Raw genomic sequence first — 14,131 nt, 5'->3', positions numbered from 1 at the left:
TTAGTCAGGCACAGGCAACCAACCATCAAAAATCAGATCTGTGGTACAGGTGGTTTTAAAATAAATACAGCAGCACACAGACTTTAAAATGCAGGGCAGCTTGCAAGGCACAGAACAGGCTCAAGAACCTGACCCTGAGGTAGCATGAGGAGGCAGGGACTAAATCATACTCCATTAATACTGAGGAACATCTTACCAAGGAGGAAATCAAGGAATAAGCTGCTGGAGTCAACCCCTACCACAATCAGGCCTCAACCCTGAGAGCTGCAGGCAGTTTTTAAAGGAGATGCTACCAAAGAACCTCCATGATTGTAGATATACTGTGTGGCACTTCCACTACTTCACACTCCTGAAGCAGCAAGGCAGTATTTGCAAAAGCTCTGCCCCCCTGAAAGCCACTTCCAAAACTGGGCAGCCCTAAAAGCACATTATAAACATATTAAAAATCATCTGAGCTGCCAAGTTTAAGTTACTTCTCTGATTGACTCTTATACAGCTTTGTTTGTTTACTTTCATTCTTACCTGCTGATGTTGCCTGGCTGCTGCTGTGATAAACTCAACCAGAGTATCTACTAATGGCTTACACATGATCTGTAACAAAGAAAGACACAGTCTCTCATTAGTGGTTTGTTTTTCAAGCAAAACAGTCTATATTTTACACAGCCTCCTGAGTAAGAAGGAAATGACACAAGAAAGAGAAATGCCCAGAAATCAGCAACAGTTTATTTGAAAATTAACAGCTTTCTTCACACCAGCTCTGAGTGAAATCTTGATCACAACAAAAAGCAGCAGCAAAACTCTTCACCTCTTTTCACCTGGAAAAATCAGGCAAGCATTTTTCACTCCCTGTGTTCTGCTAAGTGAAAACTAAAGTCTGCATCTGGCTGACACTTTCTGTAGTGATGGTTCACATTGTGCACAGCCCCAGTCATAGGCAAAGAAGAACATGTTGAGTTGTAGCCAGGTGTGGGCTGGTCTCTTCTCCCAGGGAACAAATGACAGGATAAAAGGAAAGGACCTAAAGTTGCACATGGGGAGGTTTACATTAGGTATAAGGAGAAATCTCTTCACTGGAAGGGTTGTCAGGCACTGGCACAGGCTTCTCAGGGAAATGGTTGAGTCACCATCCCTGGAGGTATTTAGAAACACATGTGGATGTGGTGATTTTAAAAGATAATTCTACAAGGAACAGTTATCTGGAATCCAGAGGTTTTAGAAATCTGCAGATGGGATCTTAAGTTTGCTGTCCATGTGGGCAACACACAGCCCTGCTCTCCCTCCATTTCTCAAACTTAGGTACAAGGCATCATGGGCTGGTGCCCTAAGAAACCTGGCAAGCACAGGAACTCTCTCCTGGATGGAGTCCTCAGTCTGAAAGCATCCTGCCCCAGTTACATCTCCTCCCACCCTCATATCAGACATCAATTCTAAAAGGTTGGAGAAAGGGTTTCTGTCAGCTGTCTCTAGCATGCTCTGACCTAAAAACCCCTGAAGAATTGTATGACATTCACGCCCATCGCCTGTTTCTTAAAAACTGGCTGTCCTCATAGAGGAGACCAGCCCCAGGCTTGGGTCAAGCCTGCAGGAAATACATCAAATATTTTAGACACTTGCACTGTCTGGCTTGAAGATTAGATTCCAATTAGACTTCACACTCCTCAGCTTTCCTGGAAGAAAACTGAGAAACTGAGCATGCAGTGGGAGCAGAGCTGGACAGGAGCTACATTGGTTGTTCAAACAAGGTGACCTGTTTTGCCTTTGTGCAAAACTAGCTCATCCATGTTGTCTTGAATACTGGTAAAAATTTAAAGCTTCTTAGGCTATGTTTTAAAGAGCAACCTGCTGTTCACCTGCTTTCTGCATGCAGTATCCCAGTCCAAACCATAAATAAGATCCTGGCCTCCTGCAGTGCTGCTATAAAAACTGAGTCTGAGTTTAAGAGTCTGAGCAGGTGAAAATCCAAGGGAACCTCACAGCAGTTTCAAAAGTCTGCAATACAGCAGAGAAGCTTCCCTCCCTACTTTGCCCAGAATTATAATCATACTTTGGAGCCAGCAGAAAGCAACAGAGCCATCAGCACTTACTGGGAAGCGTTTGAAGAGATCATGGAACATGGAGCATGTGAGGGGACTGTTCCTTTTGCTGAGGAACTGGGTCAGTGCCTGCTGATAGACAGCAGCCACCTTCTTCACATTCAAACAGCCTGGGTTCAAAAGCTGGAGGGAAGAACACAGAACAAAAGCATTTCCAGTGAAACACAAGAATGAATCACTAACAATGAATAAATCAATTTTCATCAGTTCTAAGAGGTTTTCCCAACAACGTTATGCTTGAGATATGACACAGAACCATGAATAAACAGCCAAGTGGGCCCCAAATATGCCCTCCCAGGCACTGACAGCCATGTGACCTTGTCACTGACGGGCAGCACAGCTTCCTAGCAGGACTACACACACTCCATGTAGTGTGGGGGCTGTGCTCTAGGTTTGTGGTTGGCATGTCTAGTACACAAAGCTCACAGGGCACTGCAAGCCCATCCTGCAGTCGCTGGGCTGTGCACATGGTGTTTGCTCTCAGCTGAGGAGCTACTTGTACCTGTAAATTTTAATGTATGTACACATCTGTATCTACACACACTCAGCACCTATGTCCAGGACTCCTAGGTACTCAGCAGACAAGCCCTAGCACTGATCAGGGATCCAGCAATCCCAAAACTGTGTCCATGCTCCAATATCCCCCTCTGGTGGGGAACAAGAATCCCAGACACACAGCAACCTGCTCAGGCTACATGGATCTAAACAAACAGGAGTCACTGAAGAGCCAAGCGTGGAGCACTGCATCCCAACGTTCCTGACTGTTCTCATACTGCCAGGGAAGTACTGCTGTTTGGGAAGAGTGAGAAATTAGGGCCCAGGAGGGAAAAGCTGTAATCTTCACAGTAGTGAACCTCTGCCCAAGAAATCTAGCCCCATGGAAATCTAAAGCCAAGTTAATGTGGTGTCCTGTTCTCAGGTCAAACTCCCAGTGCTCCTGCAGCTGAACACTAAAGGCTAAAGTGGAACAAGGAAGATGGGTCTTGAAATATGACCTCAGTTTTTCTAGTTGAGTGTCTCTACTTAGCACTTATTTGACATACACATCTGCAGGGGAAAGATTTCTCCTTCCATGCATGTATTTACTAGAAAAAAATTCTTCTATAGTTTTTCCGTAAATTTGGCTACTGCATCCTAGTGTCTGCTCTAGTTCCACTTTCCTGCTTATTAAAAAGCTCCAAATTATGCTCACAAAGCACAGCTCACTGGAAACACACAACATCTGTCTCTGGTTCTCCACTGCAAAACCTCCCTGGCCTCAACACAATGTCAGTCAGCATCAGCAGCATGACATGAACTGAGCTGTCATTTCCCTCAAACTGGCAGCTCTTGTCAGCTGCTGGATCTGTCCCTGGCTGACCAGGACCAGAGCTCTGCTCCCAGTGGAATAAAAGGCTTCCCTGTGAAACTGCAGAAGGATGCTGTGAAGCATGCCTCACTCTAGCCTCAATGTCAAGTATGTTGTTTACATTCCCCCCAGATCTCCCGTTTTGTTTTTCTTTCACAAAAGGCCTGGCACAGCACAGGAGCTACCTGGATTAACACCCTCCACCTCTCCCTAAGCCCTAGAAACACTGGCTGTCTTTTCAGCCTCCAGCAATACTTCCATGTGTGTAATTTCCAGGAGGGAGCTCTGTTTATTTTTCCACCCCACAAGATGTCAGCAAGATGAAGGCACTAATTCCTGTGCTCAATGTGAGGGGTTCAGAGGCAAGGCCAGGGTCAGCTGCTGAGACTGAAGCATTGCTTGCTATGTTTCTAGAGGAGGTGACTGGAGTGGGCTGCCCAATATAAAGGGTCACCTACTCTGAGACCTGTGAAATGCAGCAGAGACAGTAGGTAAAAGGGGATCAGACTAAGGGTCTCCTAGTAATGGACACCTGTAGCACAATCAGATGAAGTCTCCCTCCAAACAACTACCACTGAAATCATAGCTGCTCCAAACACTCTTCACCCTTCGCCTTAGCCCAAACCTCAGGGCAATAGGAGTTTACTCTCATCCACCACTGTTCTGTGTCTTCCTGCTCCTCAGCACCCTCTGGAAAAAACTCAAGACTGACTGCCAGGAGTTTAATGGAAAAAAAGCAAATCGGGGAGGAGAACAGCACAAATACACATGAGGCTGCTTTGGATATCAACCTGGATCCACTGAATCAGCAGCCCCTGTGCCTATGGGCAAGCAGGCAGGAAAGGGTGAAAGCCAGGAGGGTGAGGGCCAGAAAGGGATGGGGAACTTTCCAGTGTCATGGAAATCAGGTAGACAGGTACCTGCAAGCAGCAGGCCCAGTGACAATGAACAAGGAAGGCCCACTCAGCAGAACCAGGTAATGCAGCTTTACTGACAAAAACACATCCTCAGGAGCAGCCTCGTGTCTTACCTGACATGCCTGCTTTGCCTTGCTGTCATTCTGTTTCTCAGGCTCAGGGGGAGGAGCAGTTGAGGATGTGTTTCCTTTCAACACTTTGAGCAGGTACAATGAGGCACTATAAAAGAAAAGGGGAGAACACAGCAGTTACCACAGTGCCACAGTGAAGCTACCTAAGGGCAGAGGCCAAGTGGCACAAGCAGCTTACTCTGTAGCAGAGATGGTTACAGAATTTGAGAGGGTCCCTTCTCTCAGTCTAACCCACTCTGGCCAGACATAAAGACAAAGAAATCTTAGGAAGCTGAATCATTTTGTGTCATCACAGTCATATATCTCCACTGTCAGGCGGGTTTCCTCAAGCTCATGCTTTTGACTGGTACTGCTGGAGGAGTTCTGCACCTTGCCCAGGATCTCTGAGCCTGCACAGCTCAGTCAGTGCTGCAGCATGGCCTCAGCCTCAGCTGCCATGTGCTGGAGAACTCAGGCTGGAGAACTCTCCACTGGGAGAGCATGCAGACCTCTGTGCCTGTGGAAAATGCAGTATTTAGTGGGCACTGCTGGGAAGCTGTCAGGGAACCCTGCAGCACACACAGCCAGCCCCACGCTGCCAGAAGTACCACAGTTTCTGCACAGCCATGGGGGGGGTGTGCTGCAGAGCCAACAATGTCCAATGGGACTGGGTTGACCATGCAACATGGTACCCACTGTACACACAGCTGAGCTGAAAAATCCCAGACTGAGTGTGAAAGTCCTTGTGAAACTGGCTGCATGTCACTAGAGAGCCTGCTGGTAAATAGCACTCCTTTCTACACCATAGAACAGCAGATCACTCATCTTTCTAACAAATATGTATCTGGCTTATCCTAATTTTCCTCTATTCTACAGCAAAGGAGAAAATACTGGTATGTACAGTAAGGACTCAATGGCTATTGCCCTCATTGTGCTATCATGGAGACAGTAAACACTGCATTTAAAGAACAATCATCACAGGTTAATTAGGAAATACACTCATCCCCCACTGAAGCACACACACTGCATTACTCCCAGAGGAAGCCTCAAGAAAGCACTTCCCACCAGCAGCAGCAGAGCTGTACCAGACCATTTCTGTATCACAGAAGCTATAAAAGACAATCACCAAAAAATAGACATATTTGAAAATGCTTCAGACTGCCAGGACTGACTAGTCCTTATGTAAGACACAGATGCTGGTATGAAGCCTTCTGCAAGACTCTTGCTTCCCAGACCTCTTAACACACATCATCAGACCTGCTCAGATGCCACAGCATCAGTGGAGAAGCTCCTTGTGAACACTCACCTGAAGTAGTAGAGAGCCACTGCAGAGTCAGTGTGCTTGCAGGCTTTCTTGACCAGTCTCTGCACTAAGGCATGCACATCCTCCTGCAGGGAGGCCACTCTCTTGCAGTACTGCTTGTTGCGGCACAGCGAGTTCCTGCACAGCATGAAACAAACACAAACCATCACCTACAGACAGAGCTCTGGGAGCAGATGGCCAGGAACACTGAGCACTTCATCAGGGTGAGTGAGAGCAAAACCAGAACACAGTGAGTGGTAACAAACAATGCTAGCTAGGTATTCAGCAGACAAGCCCTGCAGCACATGGCTGTTGCAAGAAGGGTGAGGACTCCGAACATTTTTCACCTTCAAGCACAAATTTAGATATCAGAGTTTACTTTCCTTCAGAGCTCCCACAAAGGGGACTAACTACCTCAAGCTTCACAACTGGTTCTCAACTGGGGAGAGAGCAGCACTGAAAATGCTTTAGAGAGTGCTGAGGATGTCAAGAAGTGGTGCACAGAGGACACATGTGACACAGCATGCATTATGTCTGTCTAGCTGGTATCATCCCTCACTTCTGGCCCTGAACAGAGAATTTGGACTCTGCATGTCTCAGAAATAACTTGTTGAGAGTTTGTTCCAGCCACAGCAGCAACTCTGTAAGCCTTGGGAGCTGTTCTATGGTCTGACCCAGAGGTCAGAGGCCCATGGAGGTATTCAGTGACATGGCTCCATACCTGCAGTACCTGTGCTTGTTCTTGAGGCTTCCACCTGCGAACAGGTTTGACCCTTCAAGTCCTTTAGCCTAGAAAATGCAGATCCTAATTCCTTTCCTGCAGGTTATGACTAAGCACTGTGTGTGTGTGTGGTGCTGGCAATCTAACCTACACAATCTCTAAGCATAGCAGTTGCCTTCAACCTTAGAAAGAGCAGCTCCTGGTGTTCAACCAATGCCACAGGTGTTTATCAAAAGCCATTGTCTATTACCTGGAGGTCTAAGAACACTTACTTGAAGATACTAGCTGTTTTCTGGAGGAAATCCACCTCCTGCTTGTCAGAGTCTGAGCTCATGCACTGTTCAATCAATTGAAGCAGGGGCTCAATGATATCAAACACCAAGGGGCTCTCTGCTTGCTTAACCAGGAACACATCAATCAGATCCAACACCTGCAAACACAGTCATCCATGTGAGGAGTACAACACACAGGGAAACAAGATGGATTTACCCAGAGCATCTACCAGTAGGCTGTGGAGCAGCAGGAGGGGGCTGAAGAAAATTATTTACAGCTGAAATCTATACACATTCTGGTATCCTTTCTACTGTTAAGGCATGGGAAACTGAAAATTAAAATTTGAAACTGAAGATTGAGAGTTGTCTTTTGGTTCCAACTATATTTCCTGCAGTAACACCATTTAGAAAGAACAGTCAAAAGAATCAGTGTCGCCTGGCACAGGTCCCTGTCAGCACCACTGACTGACAGTTCTCACCCCTGCAAGCCCCCTTGAATTACAGACAGTGCACCAGCATAAAATCAGCATTTTTATAGAACAGCATCAGAAGGGAAATGCAGTAGAGCCACTGGCTCACTTCACTATTCAGCCTTGGCTAACTGACTCCTGATACCCATTTCTGTCTGGGAGCAGCTGGAGCTGTCCCTAGATGCTGGAATGTCCCAGAATGTCCATGCTGACACCAGGTGGCCTGACCTTAGCATTACAGTCACAACCAACCAGGGGATTTAGTAAAACCCCCAATTTTACTGGCAAAAAAAGCTCATATTGCAAAATGACCTTTTTGAGGCACTTTATGCATTAAGGAACACCAAGCTTGTCCAATTAAAAAAAAAAAACTGACAGGCATCTTTGGATAGCTGCAGGAAAGGATCTTATCAATTTAAGTACTTCAGATCAGCAAATGAAAACCATGGTGCCCTTTTTGACAGGACAATCCCGGTTTTCAAACAGGCCTGTGAAGCCCCAGTCACTGACCCCAACAGTGCTGTGCCAGATGCTGTACAAAGCCAGAACAATCCAGCCCCAGCTTCCAGGGGCTCATGACATAGGTGAATGTCCAAGCTGTGTAGTGTTAGGTAGCTGACCGCATGCAGAGGCTTCAACTGATACGCTGTAAGCCAGAGATCTTCACAAAAACACTTGTCTCCCACCTTAGCCTTGAAATCCCTGCGCAGGATCTTCTCTTTCCGCATTCTGTCTTTCTCATCTTTCTTCGCCTGGATCCGTTTCTGCTGCTCAGCAAAAAGGGCTGAGATGTTCTTGTCAAGAGCCATCATAGCCTCATCATCCAGTTCTTCATCACTCTTATCTTCTTCCTTTTGTTTTCAGGAGAGAAAACCCAACACATCAACTCATACACTTCAGAAGGACAGTGGGGAGGGAGCCAGAGCCAAGGCCAGACTCAAGTAGGGGTGTAGCTAACCCACAATAACACCATAGGGAGGGAACACAGATGCTCAGACCCAGATATCTCATTTATATTTCCCATCAAGTAATCTGGCTGCACAGCACTAACATGTAGAGAGAATCAGGAGAGGAAAGACGCTGAGGTTTTGACCTGACTCCCTCTGTGCTGTTCCTCCAGTAAAGAGGTTCATATGTTGCTATGCCTGACACCTTTATTGGGATCATTAAATCAAACTCTATCATTGCTATAGTAAGTCTCCAGAGTGGCCTTCAGGGAACACTCCTCCACACAGGCCAGCCAACACACGTAACAGTATCTCAATGCTTTATTTCTCATCAATCTCATTTATTACAGGCAGGAGCACAAGCTGTGTCAGGCTAGACTGAACAAGCTAAAGTGCTCAAGATATATGAACAATAAATAAAAGGACAAGTGACTTATTCCCAGAGCTCACCTAAGACCATGAGTGTTTCAAGTGCCATACAAAGATGGATGCAAGGGTTGAGACTGCATGAGTTCAGGCAGGATGAGGGTTACTAGATCATCTCTCACCAGCCCAACCTCCTGGTATCTGTATCAAGTTAGGCAGTGAAAACATACCAAAGTATTTCCTCCTTGGAGAACTTTCATCAGCTGACTGCGAAAATTATCATCAACTTCTTCACTCTCCTCATCTTCACTGTCAGTGTTGTCTTCATCCGAGGAGTCCTCACTTCCTTCTTCATCCTAAGGAAGGAAAGTTCATCTCCTGAGCCCACCACACAAGCCCAACTCAATTCTCAGAAATAAAACCTCAACCCTCCCCTCCCCTCCTGCCTTCCTTGTAGCCCTCAGATCCAAGGACAGACACCTCAGATAATGGGGTACCAGGTCTCCACAAGGGCTAAAGTGGAATACAATACAGACTTCTCTGTAAGAATCAAAGAGCAGCTTCCAAGGAACAGCTCCCATCTGACTCTCCTCTCTGCTGATGCCTGTAATGCTTCATGACTTGAATATCTACAGTCCTAAAAATGTGAGATCTGGAATCCAGCTGGCTGTGCATCACAGCCACAATTCTGTCTGTGGATGCAGAAAGGACAGGCCTGTGCTCCTTTCAGGATGCAGCTATTTGTTCTCAGAGAGGCATCTGCTCAACCAGCCACACCTACAACTGCAGGCCCAGAGACTCAAGCACGCACTTCCAACAAGCCATTTGTGTGTGGAACCTTTAAAATAAATCTTAATAGAGGGACAGCCATTTTCCTCAAGTAGAGAAATGATGTTAATCTATTAACACAGCTCAGGAGAAACATTAAATATTGAGGGTATGAGGAGTGTCTGTCACTGGCAATGGCACAATTACCGTGTCCTGGGCAGATTTGGTCTTTTTGTTTGATTCTTCCATCACAACAACTGCACTTTCTTCATTTTGCTCTTGGTTAGGGTCAAAAACCTACAAAAAAAAGGGACTTACGTTTTTTGTTTTGTTTCTAACCATTTCTTGTGTACAACAGACAGAAATTTTAGCACAGTAAACCAGGTGAATAATGGAATTTTAAGTAAGGGCATTAAATTTCTGCTAATTAACATGCCAAGTTCTTTCTGTAAGTAACAAAAAAGGTGGAGAAAACTGAAGAGGCTGGTGGCATCACACACCTTGGTTTGTTACAAATGAAGTATTAGGTTCATCACAAAGTACCTGACAGCCCATGTTTGCAATCCACATATTATTTTCTCAGTAGGCATCACCTTTCCTAGTGGTATGACCAATTCAGATTTTTAGAGTCACTTATTTTTAGCATCTCTATGAAAAAAGAACTTTACTAAGAAAAAGAAATGTTACCATTTATACTCACATATAAAATCTACCAGTTATATAAACTGACCCAGGAATTTCTTCAGCCTAAAACTATCAAATAATACAGCTTGAAGTTAGCAGATCTCAGGCTCCTGTAAAAAAACAACCAAACTCCTCCCCCACAAAAACAAAAAATAGCCTAAACTCTCTCTAAACTACAGCTCAAATTTAGTAGCACACATCATTGGACAGTTCCTAAACCAAGGGGACTCTAAATTAAACCCAAAATCGAGACATGCTTGCACATACATGTGTTGGGGACAAAACAGGCAAACAGTACAAGGCCCTGCCAGTGCCTCACTTACATCCAGGATGAGCTGCAAGCCCCTCTTGGTCAGGCTGGGGCATATCCACACAAACACACTCTTGGAAATCCGACGTAAGAGGAGGCTGGGCTGGGCAAGGAGGGAGAGAAGGATTTCCACCATCACCTCAACCCATCCTGGCTCTGAGCTGTCTGCACAGGAACAAACAAACAATGACAGGAAGAGGCATTGGTATAGCAGTAAGAAATAACAGAAAAATTCACCAAGGAATAAAAATTAAAATGGTCCTTTTAGCTGACTCCTAAAAGTACCACTCAGCAATACAGACCAGAAGGCTGCCAGGAAGAAACCACAGGGAGAAACATGCTTGAAATGGTCTTTTGACCACTGCAAAGGCTTACCAGGTAACAAAAGCTACTATTTATTAAATCATTACTTAGATTAGCAGTTCTGCAAGTTGTCTGACACCTACTTGGTCATATTAAAGCAGCTGGTCAGCAAAAGTATACGCATTTTATAGTGCTTCCTATGAAATCAGAAGTCACAGCAGCCCATGAAAAGTGATGGCACTTGAAATTCATCCTTTAGTCCAAAAGTTTGGGAATCCTGCTCTACAACCAACCAAACCACCAAAGAATTACAGCTTTTATTTTCATAGTGCCCTCAAATAGATTTACACAGATTTCAGGAGAACAAGACCACAGTTGGAGAGGAAATCAAAAGATCAAGGCAAGTTTTTTCCTGGTTAAGTCCCAACCTAGAGGGTCCACAGGCCCCAAACAAGGATCAGCCTCCATCTCCAAACATGCTGTGTTCACACAGAGGACATATTTAGTTTGCTCAGAACTCAAGCTAAGAATAAAACATGTTTGATGCCTGCTGGGTGTTCGAGCCCACAGCTCTGCCAGGCAGACACCACCAGGTCACCACCAGGCACTGGCCCACACAGAACAGTGACTCAAGGAGAATGAACTCCCTTGGAGTGCTCACCCAAACAAGGGCAGCTGTGGAGCTCAGCTCTCCTTCCCAGGGCACACAGGAACACAACCCACTGACAGTGCACACAGAGAGCTGGAGCACAAGACTTAGAATGGAAAGAGAATGAAGAAGGGATTCTCCTGGGGGTAAGTGCATCAAGCCAGAACCAATGCAGGGTGCTTCACTAATGTAGAACTGCCATCTTCTCTCTTTGACAGACCACTAACAATCCCACTCCCTTTCCTTCTGTAGGAAGGACTCACCAGTCTTCTTCTTCTTGGCTTCTTTGCTGAAGGCCTTCTCTGTGCAGTTCAGAAGGTCACTCAGAACCTCCACTGTTTCAGACTGATTCTGTTTGACCATAAGCAGACAGGAAACAGGCTCAGAACTCCCCACTACCAACAACAACAGAAGGAATATGCTCCAATTCTAAGGACCACTCTAAACAGGTACAAATATTACAATCACTTACTGCAACTCTTTCGCAGAAAAAAACCCCATGAAATTAACTAAAAACTGCTCCAGTCAGCAGCAAATCAAGGGCAGAACTAATGGTCAGGCCAAGCTTTGCCCACTACACATCTACAGACAGTGTAAGAATCACAGCTTATTAGCTGCCAGTTGCCCACTTTCTGAAGCCAGAGGTTCAGAAAGGCTGGATCTCTGAACACAGAGGAACTCCCCACCTTGGTGTTCAGAAAGCCCAGCTATCAGCCTATTTTATTCTAGAGAAGTATTCATCAGAGATGTTACCTTGAAAAGATGAATGGCCACTGAAAGCAGAAGTTGTTGGAAAGCACCAACTTTGGCACTGTCTGATTTGTTTTCCTTCTTCTGCAGATTCTTCACAGACTGAAGTGTTCTGAAGAAAGAAACCTCTCTGAGTTTTTCACAATTACAACAGCAAATCATCTCATATGACCAGACTAAAAATGTGACCAAGACTATGGTACTGTTTTGTGTACTTAACATTTCATCTATTGGCATGGGATCCTCTTTTCGTACACAATCTTAATAATAGTATCTGACTGAATGTGAGTTATAAAAAAACTGCACTTGTGCACAGACTACATTCCTAATATTACAGCAAGGCTAGACCTTTATGGGGAATCAAAAAGACTCCCTGAAAAGAATCACTGAGATGTCTGTATAGGCATTATTAAGAGAAAAGATGAGCAGATTGTTACAATCATGTTTGGGAGGATGATGAACAAAAACAGAAAAGGACATGGCTATCACAGAGTTAACACATAGAAAGAAGAGGAAGAAAGGAATGGGGTGAAAAGACACTCTGAAACCCAGCCATGGGTGCAAGATACTCAAAGACAAGAAAAACAACTGCCACTGCCTGTGAAATGGCTGTGCTACAGCAACCAGAACACCATGAGGCAAAGAAAACACAAGATCTCTTTACTGTCCTAAAGAGAAACCAAGACCAGGGCTTTCCCACCTTTCTCACTTCACCAACCCAGCACCCAGTTTCCCAAGCATCTCACCTCTCCCAGATATCCCTCTGTTCCTTGGTAAAAGGTTTCACAGCTTTGACATGCTCAGTGGAGAGCAGCTTGTTGGCATACTCAACAAGGAGAAAGATCCACAGCTTCCCATCTGCAGTCACACCATGGACGTGCTTCTCTCTCAAGGCTGCAGCCTTTGCTGTATCCCCCAAAACAGGCAGGGTGTTCAACGTCTGAAGTAACCTGCAAAAAAAGACAGACACCATGTTATTGTCAGAGGAACCAAATGGCCTGCTCCTATTTACCAAAATAATACCCACCAGCAAAGCACTCTCATCCCAGAGCTCTGGTCACTCACTGCAGCCCAGACTGACAGTGCCCAACTTTCAACCCACACATCTGGCCAAGACAGCAATGTAGAGCTCATTATCTTGGTGGTCCCAAACCACTTGGTGCTCTCAAAGACACTATTAATCTCAGTTTTTTCTCACTCTGTGTCCCACCATGTCCTCTGCTTTCCTTCTACTGAGGTTTGGCAATCATCTAAAAGCATCTATTACCAACTCTATTTTCCTTTGCACAGGGAGGGCTGTGGAGTCACCAGCTCCTCCCACACGGAGTGGACAGAAAGCCAACAGCCACCAGCACAACCCCAACACCTCCCTCTTGGGTCCTTCCCCTTCCAGTTTGCAATAGAGGCAATGGAAATACTATGGGGAAAAGCAGTATGAGTTTAACTCCACACCTGCCATATCATCTCACATATACTCATCATCTCATGCATACTCATCTGTTGTGGACAAAACACAATCTTTGAAAAATCCATCTCCATTAAAAAAAAGCCATTTCCTGGTGCTAGAGCCAAAGAAATGCTCCAATAGCAGCCTACCATTCCAAACTTCTTGCCCCACCATTCACAAGCTGATCTTATTCTCAGAAAAAAAGAGAAATTTCCAAGCTTAAAGCATGCAATCAAATCCTTACCCAAAGAAGTAGTTTTCTGTCTCCATATGATCCCGTTCATTCAGGGGCTCTGATGGAAGGACACTAGCCTCAGCTACCTGGGAATTCTTCTTCTTAGCAACAAAGAAAGCATGGAAGAAGCAAAACCTAGAATAGACAGAAATAGGAACAGAATGAAAACCCAGATTGGTCAAACAAAGCAAAATCAGCCCATGCATGCAAACCAAACAGCTCCACATTCAAGGGAGACCCAGCACTGAAAAAAGCACTATTTACAATGAGACTCTTTCCTTGAGCCACACAGGGTAAAGAAGAGAAAGAGATGCTCAGGACTTCACAAAAGTGAAGCACCAACACTTAAGGCCACAAAACACAATACTATGACTGTCAGATGTGGGTCATACTCTCCAAGACACTTTAAGTGACAGATAATTACTTATTAAGACCTGA

At 45.2% G+C, this 14,131-nt stretch overlaps 1 protein-coding gene across 1 annotated transcript in view; it reads right to left on the bottom strand.

Annotated features, from left to right (window-relative positions):
- Nucleotides 1–14,131, bottom strand: part of MYBBP1A (MYB binding protein 1a) — a 56,278-nt gene that overhangs the window by 33,800 nt on the left and 8,347 nt on the right. The window contains exons 12-24 of the mRNA XM_014310427.2: nucleotides 13,703–13,828; nucleotides 12,758–12,961; nucleotides 12,015–12,123; nucleotides 11,525–11,612; nucleotides 10,323–10,474; nucleotides 9,523–9,612; nucleotides 8,778–8,903; nucleotides 7,921–8,085; nucleotides 6,765–6,922; nucleotides 5,775–5,909; nucleotides 4,472–4,577; nucleotides 2,085–2,216; nucleotides 523–591 (exon numbers count right to left, since the gene is read on the bottom strand). Coding sequence (XP_014165902.1) covers nucleotides 523–591; nucleotides 2,085–2,216; nucleotides 4,472–4,577; nucleotides 5,775–5,909; nucleotides 6,765–6,922; nucleotides 7,921–8,085; nucleotides 8,778–8,903; nucleotides 9,523–9,612; nucleotides 10,323–10,474; nucleotides 11,525–11,612; nucleotides 12,015–12,123; nucleotides 12,758–12,961; nucleotides 13,703–13,828 — 1,660 coding nt within the window. The remainder of the gene's footprint in view (nucleotides 1–522; nucleotides 592–2,084; nucleotides 2,217–4,471; nucleotides 4,578–5,774; nucleotides 5,910–6,764; nucleotides 6,923–7,920; nucleotides 8,086–8,777; nucleotides 8,904–9,522; nucleotides 9,613–10,322; nucleotides 10,475–11,524; nucleotides 11,613–12,014; nucleotides 12,124–12,757; nucleotides 12,962–13,702; nucleotides 13,829–14,131) is intronic.

The sequence above is a fragment of the Geospiza fortis genome, unplaced genomic scaffold, assembly GCF_000277835.1.
Source record: "Geospiza fortis unplaced genomic scaffold, GeoFor_1.0 scaffold633, whole genome shotgun sequence".
Lineage (NCBI taxonomy): Eukaryota > Metazoa > Chordata > Aves > Passeriformes > Thraupidae > Geospiza > Geospiza fortis.
Note: the sequence above shows the minus strand (reverse complement) of the source record. Positions and strands in the feature narration are given on the sequence as shown.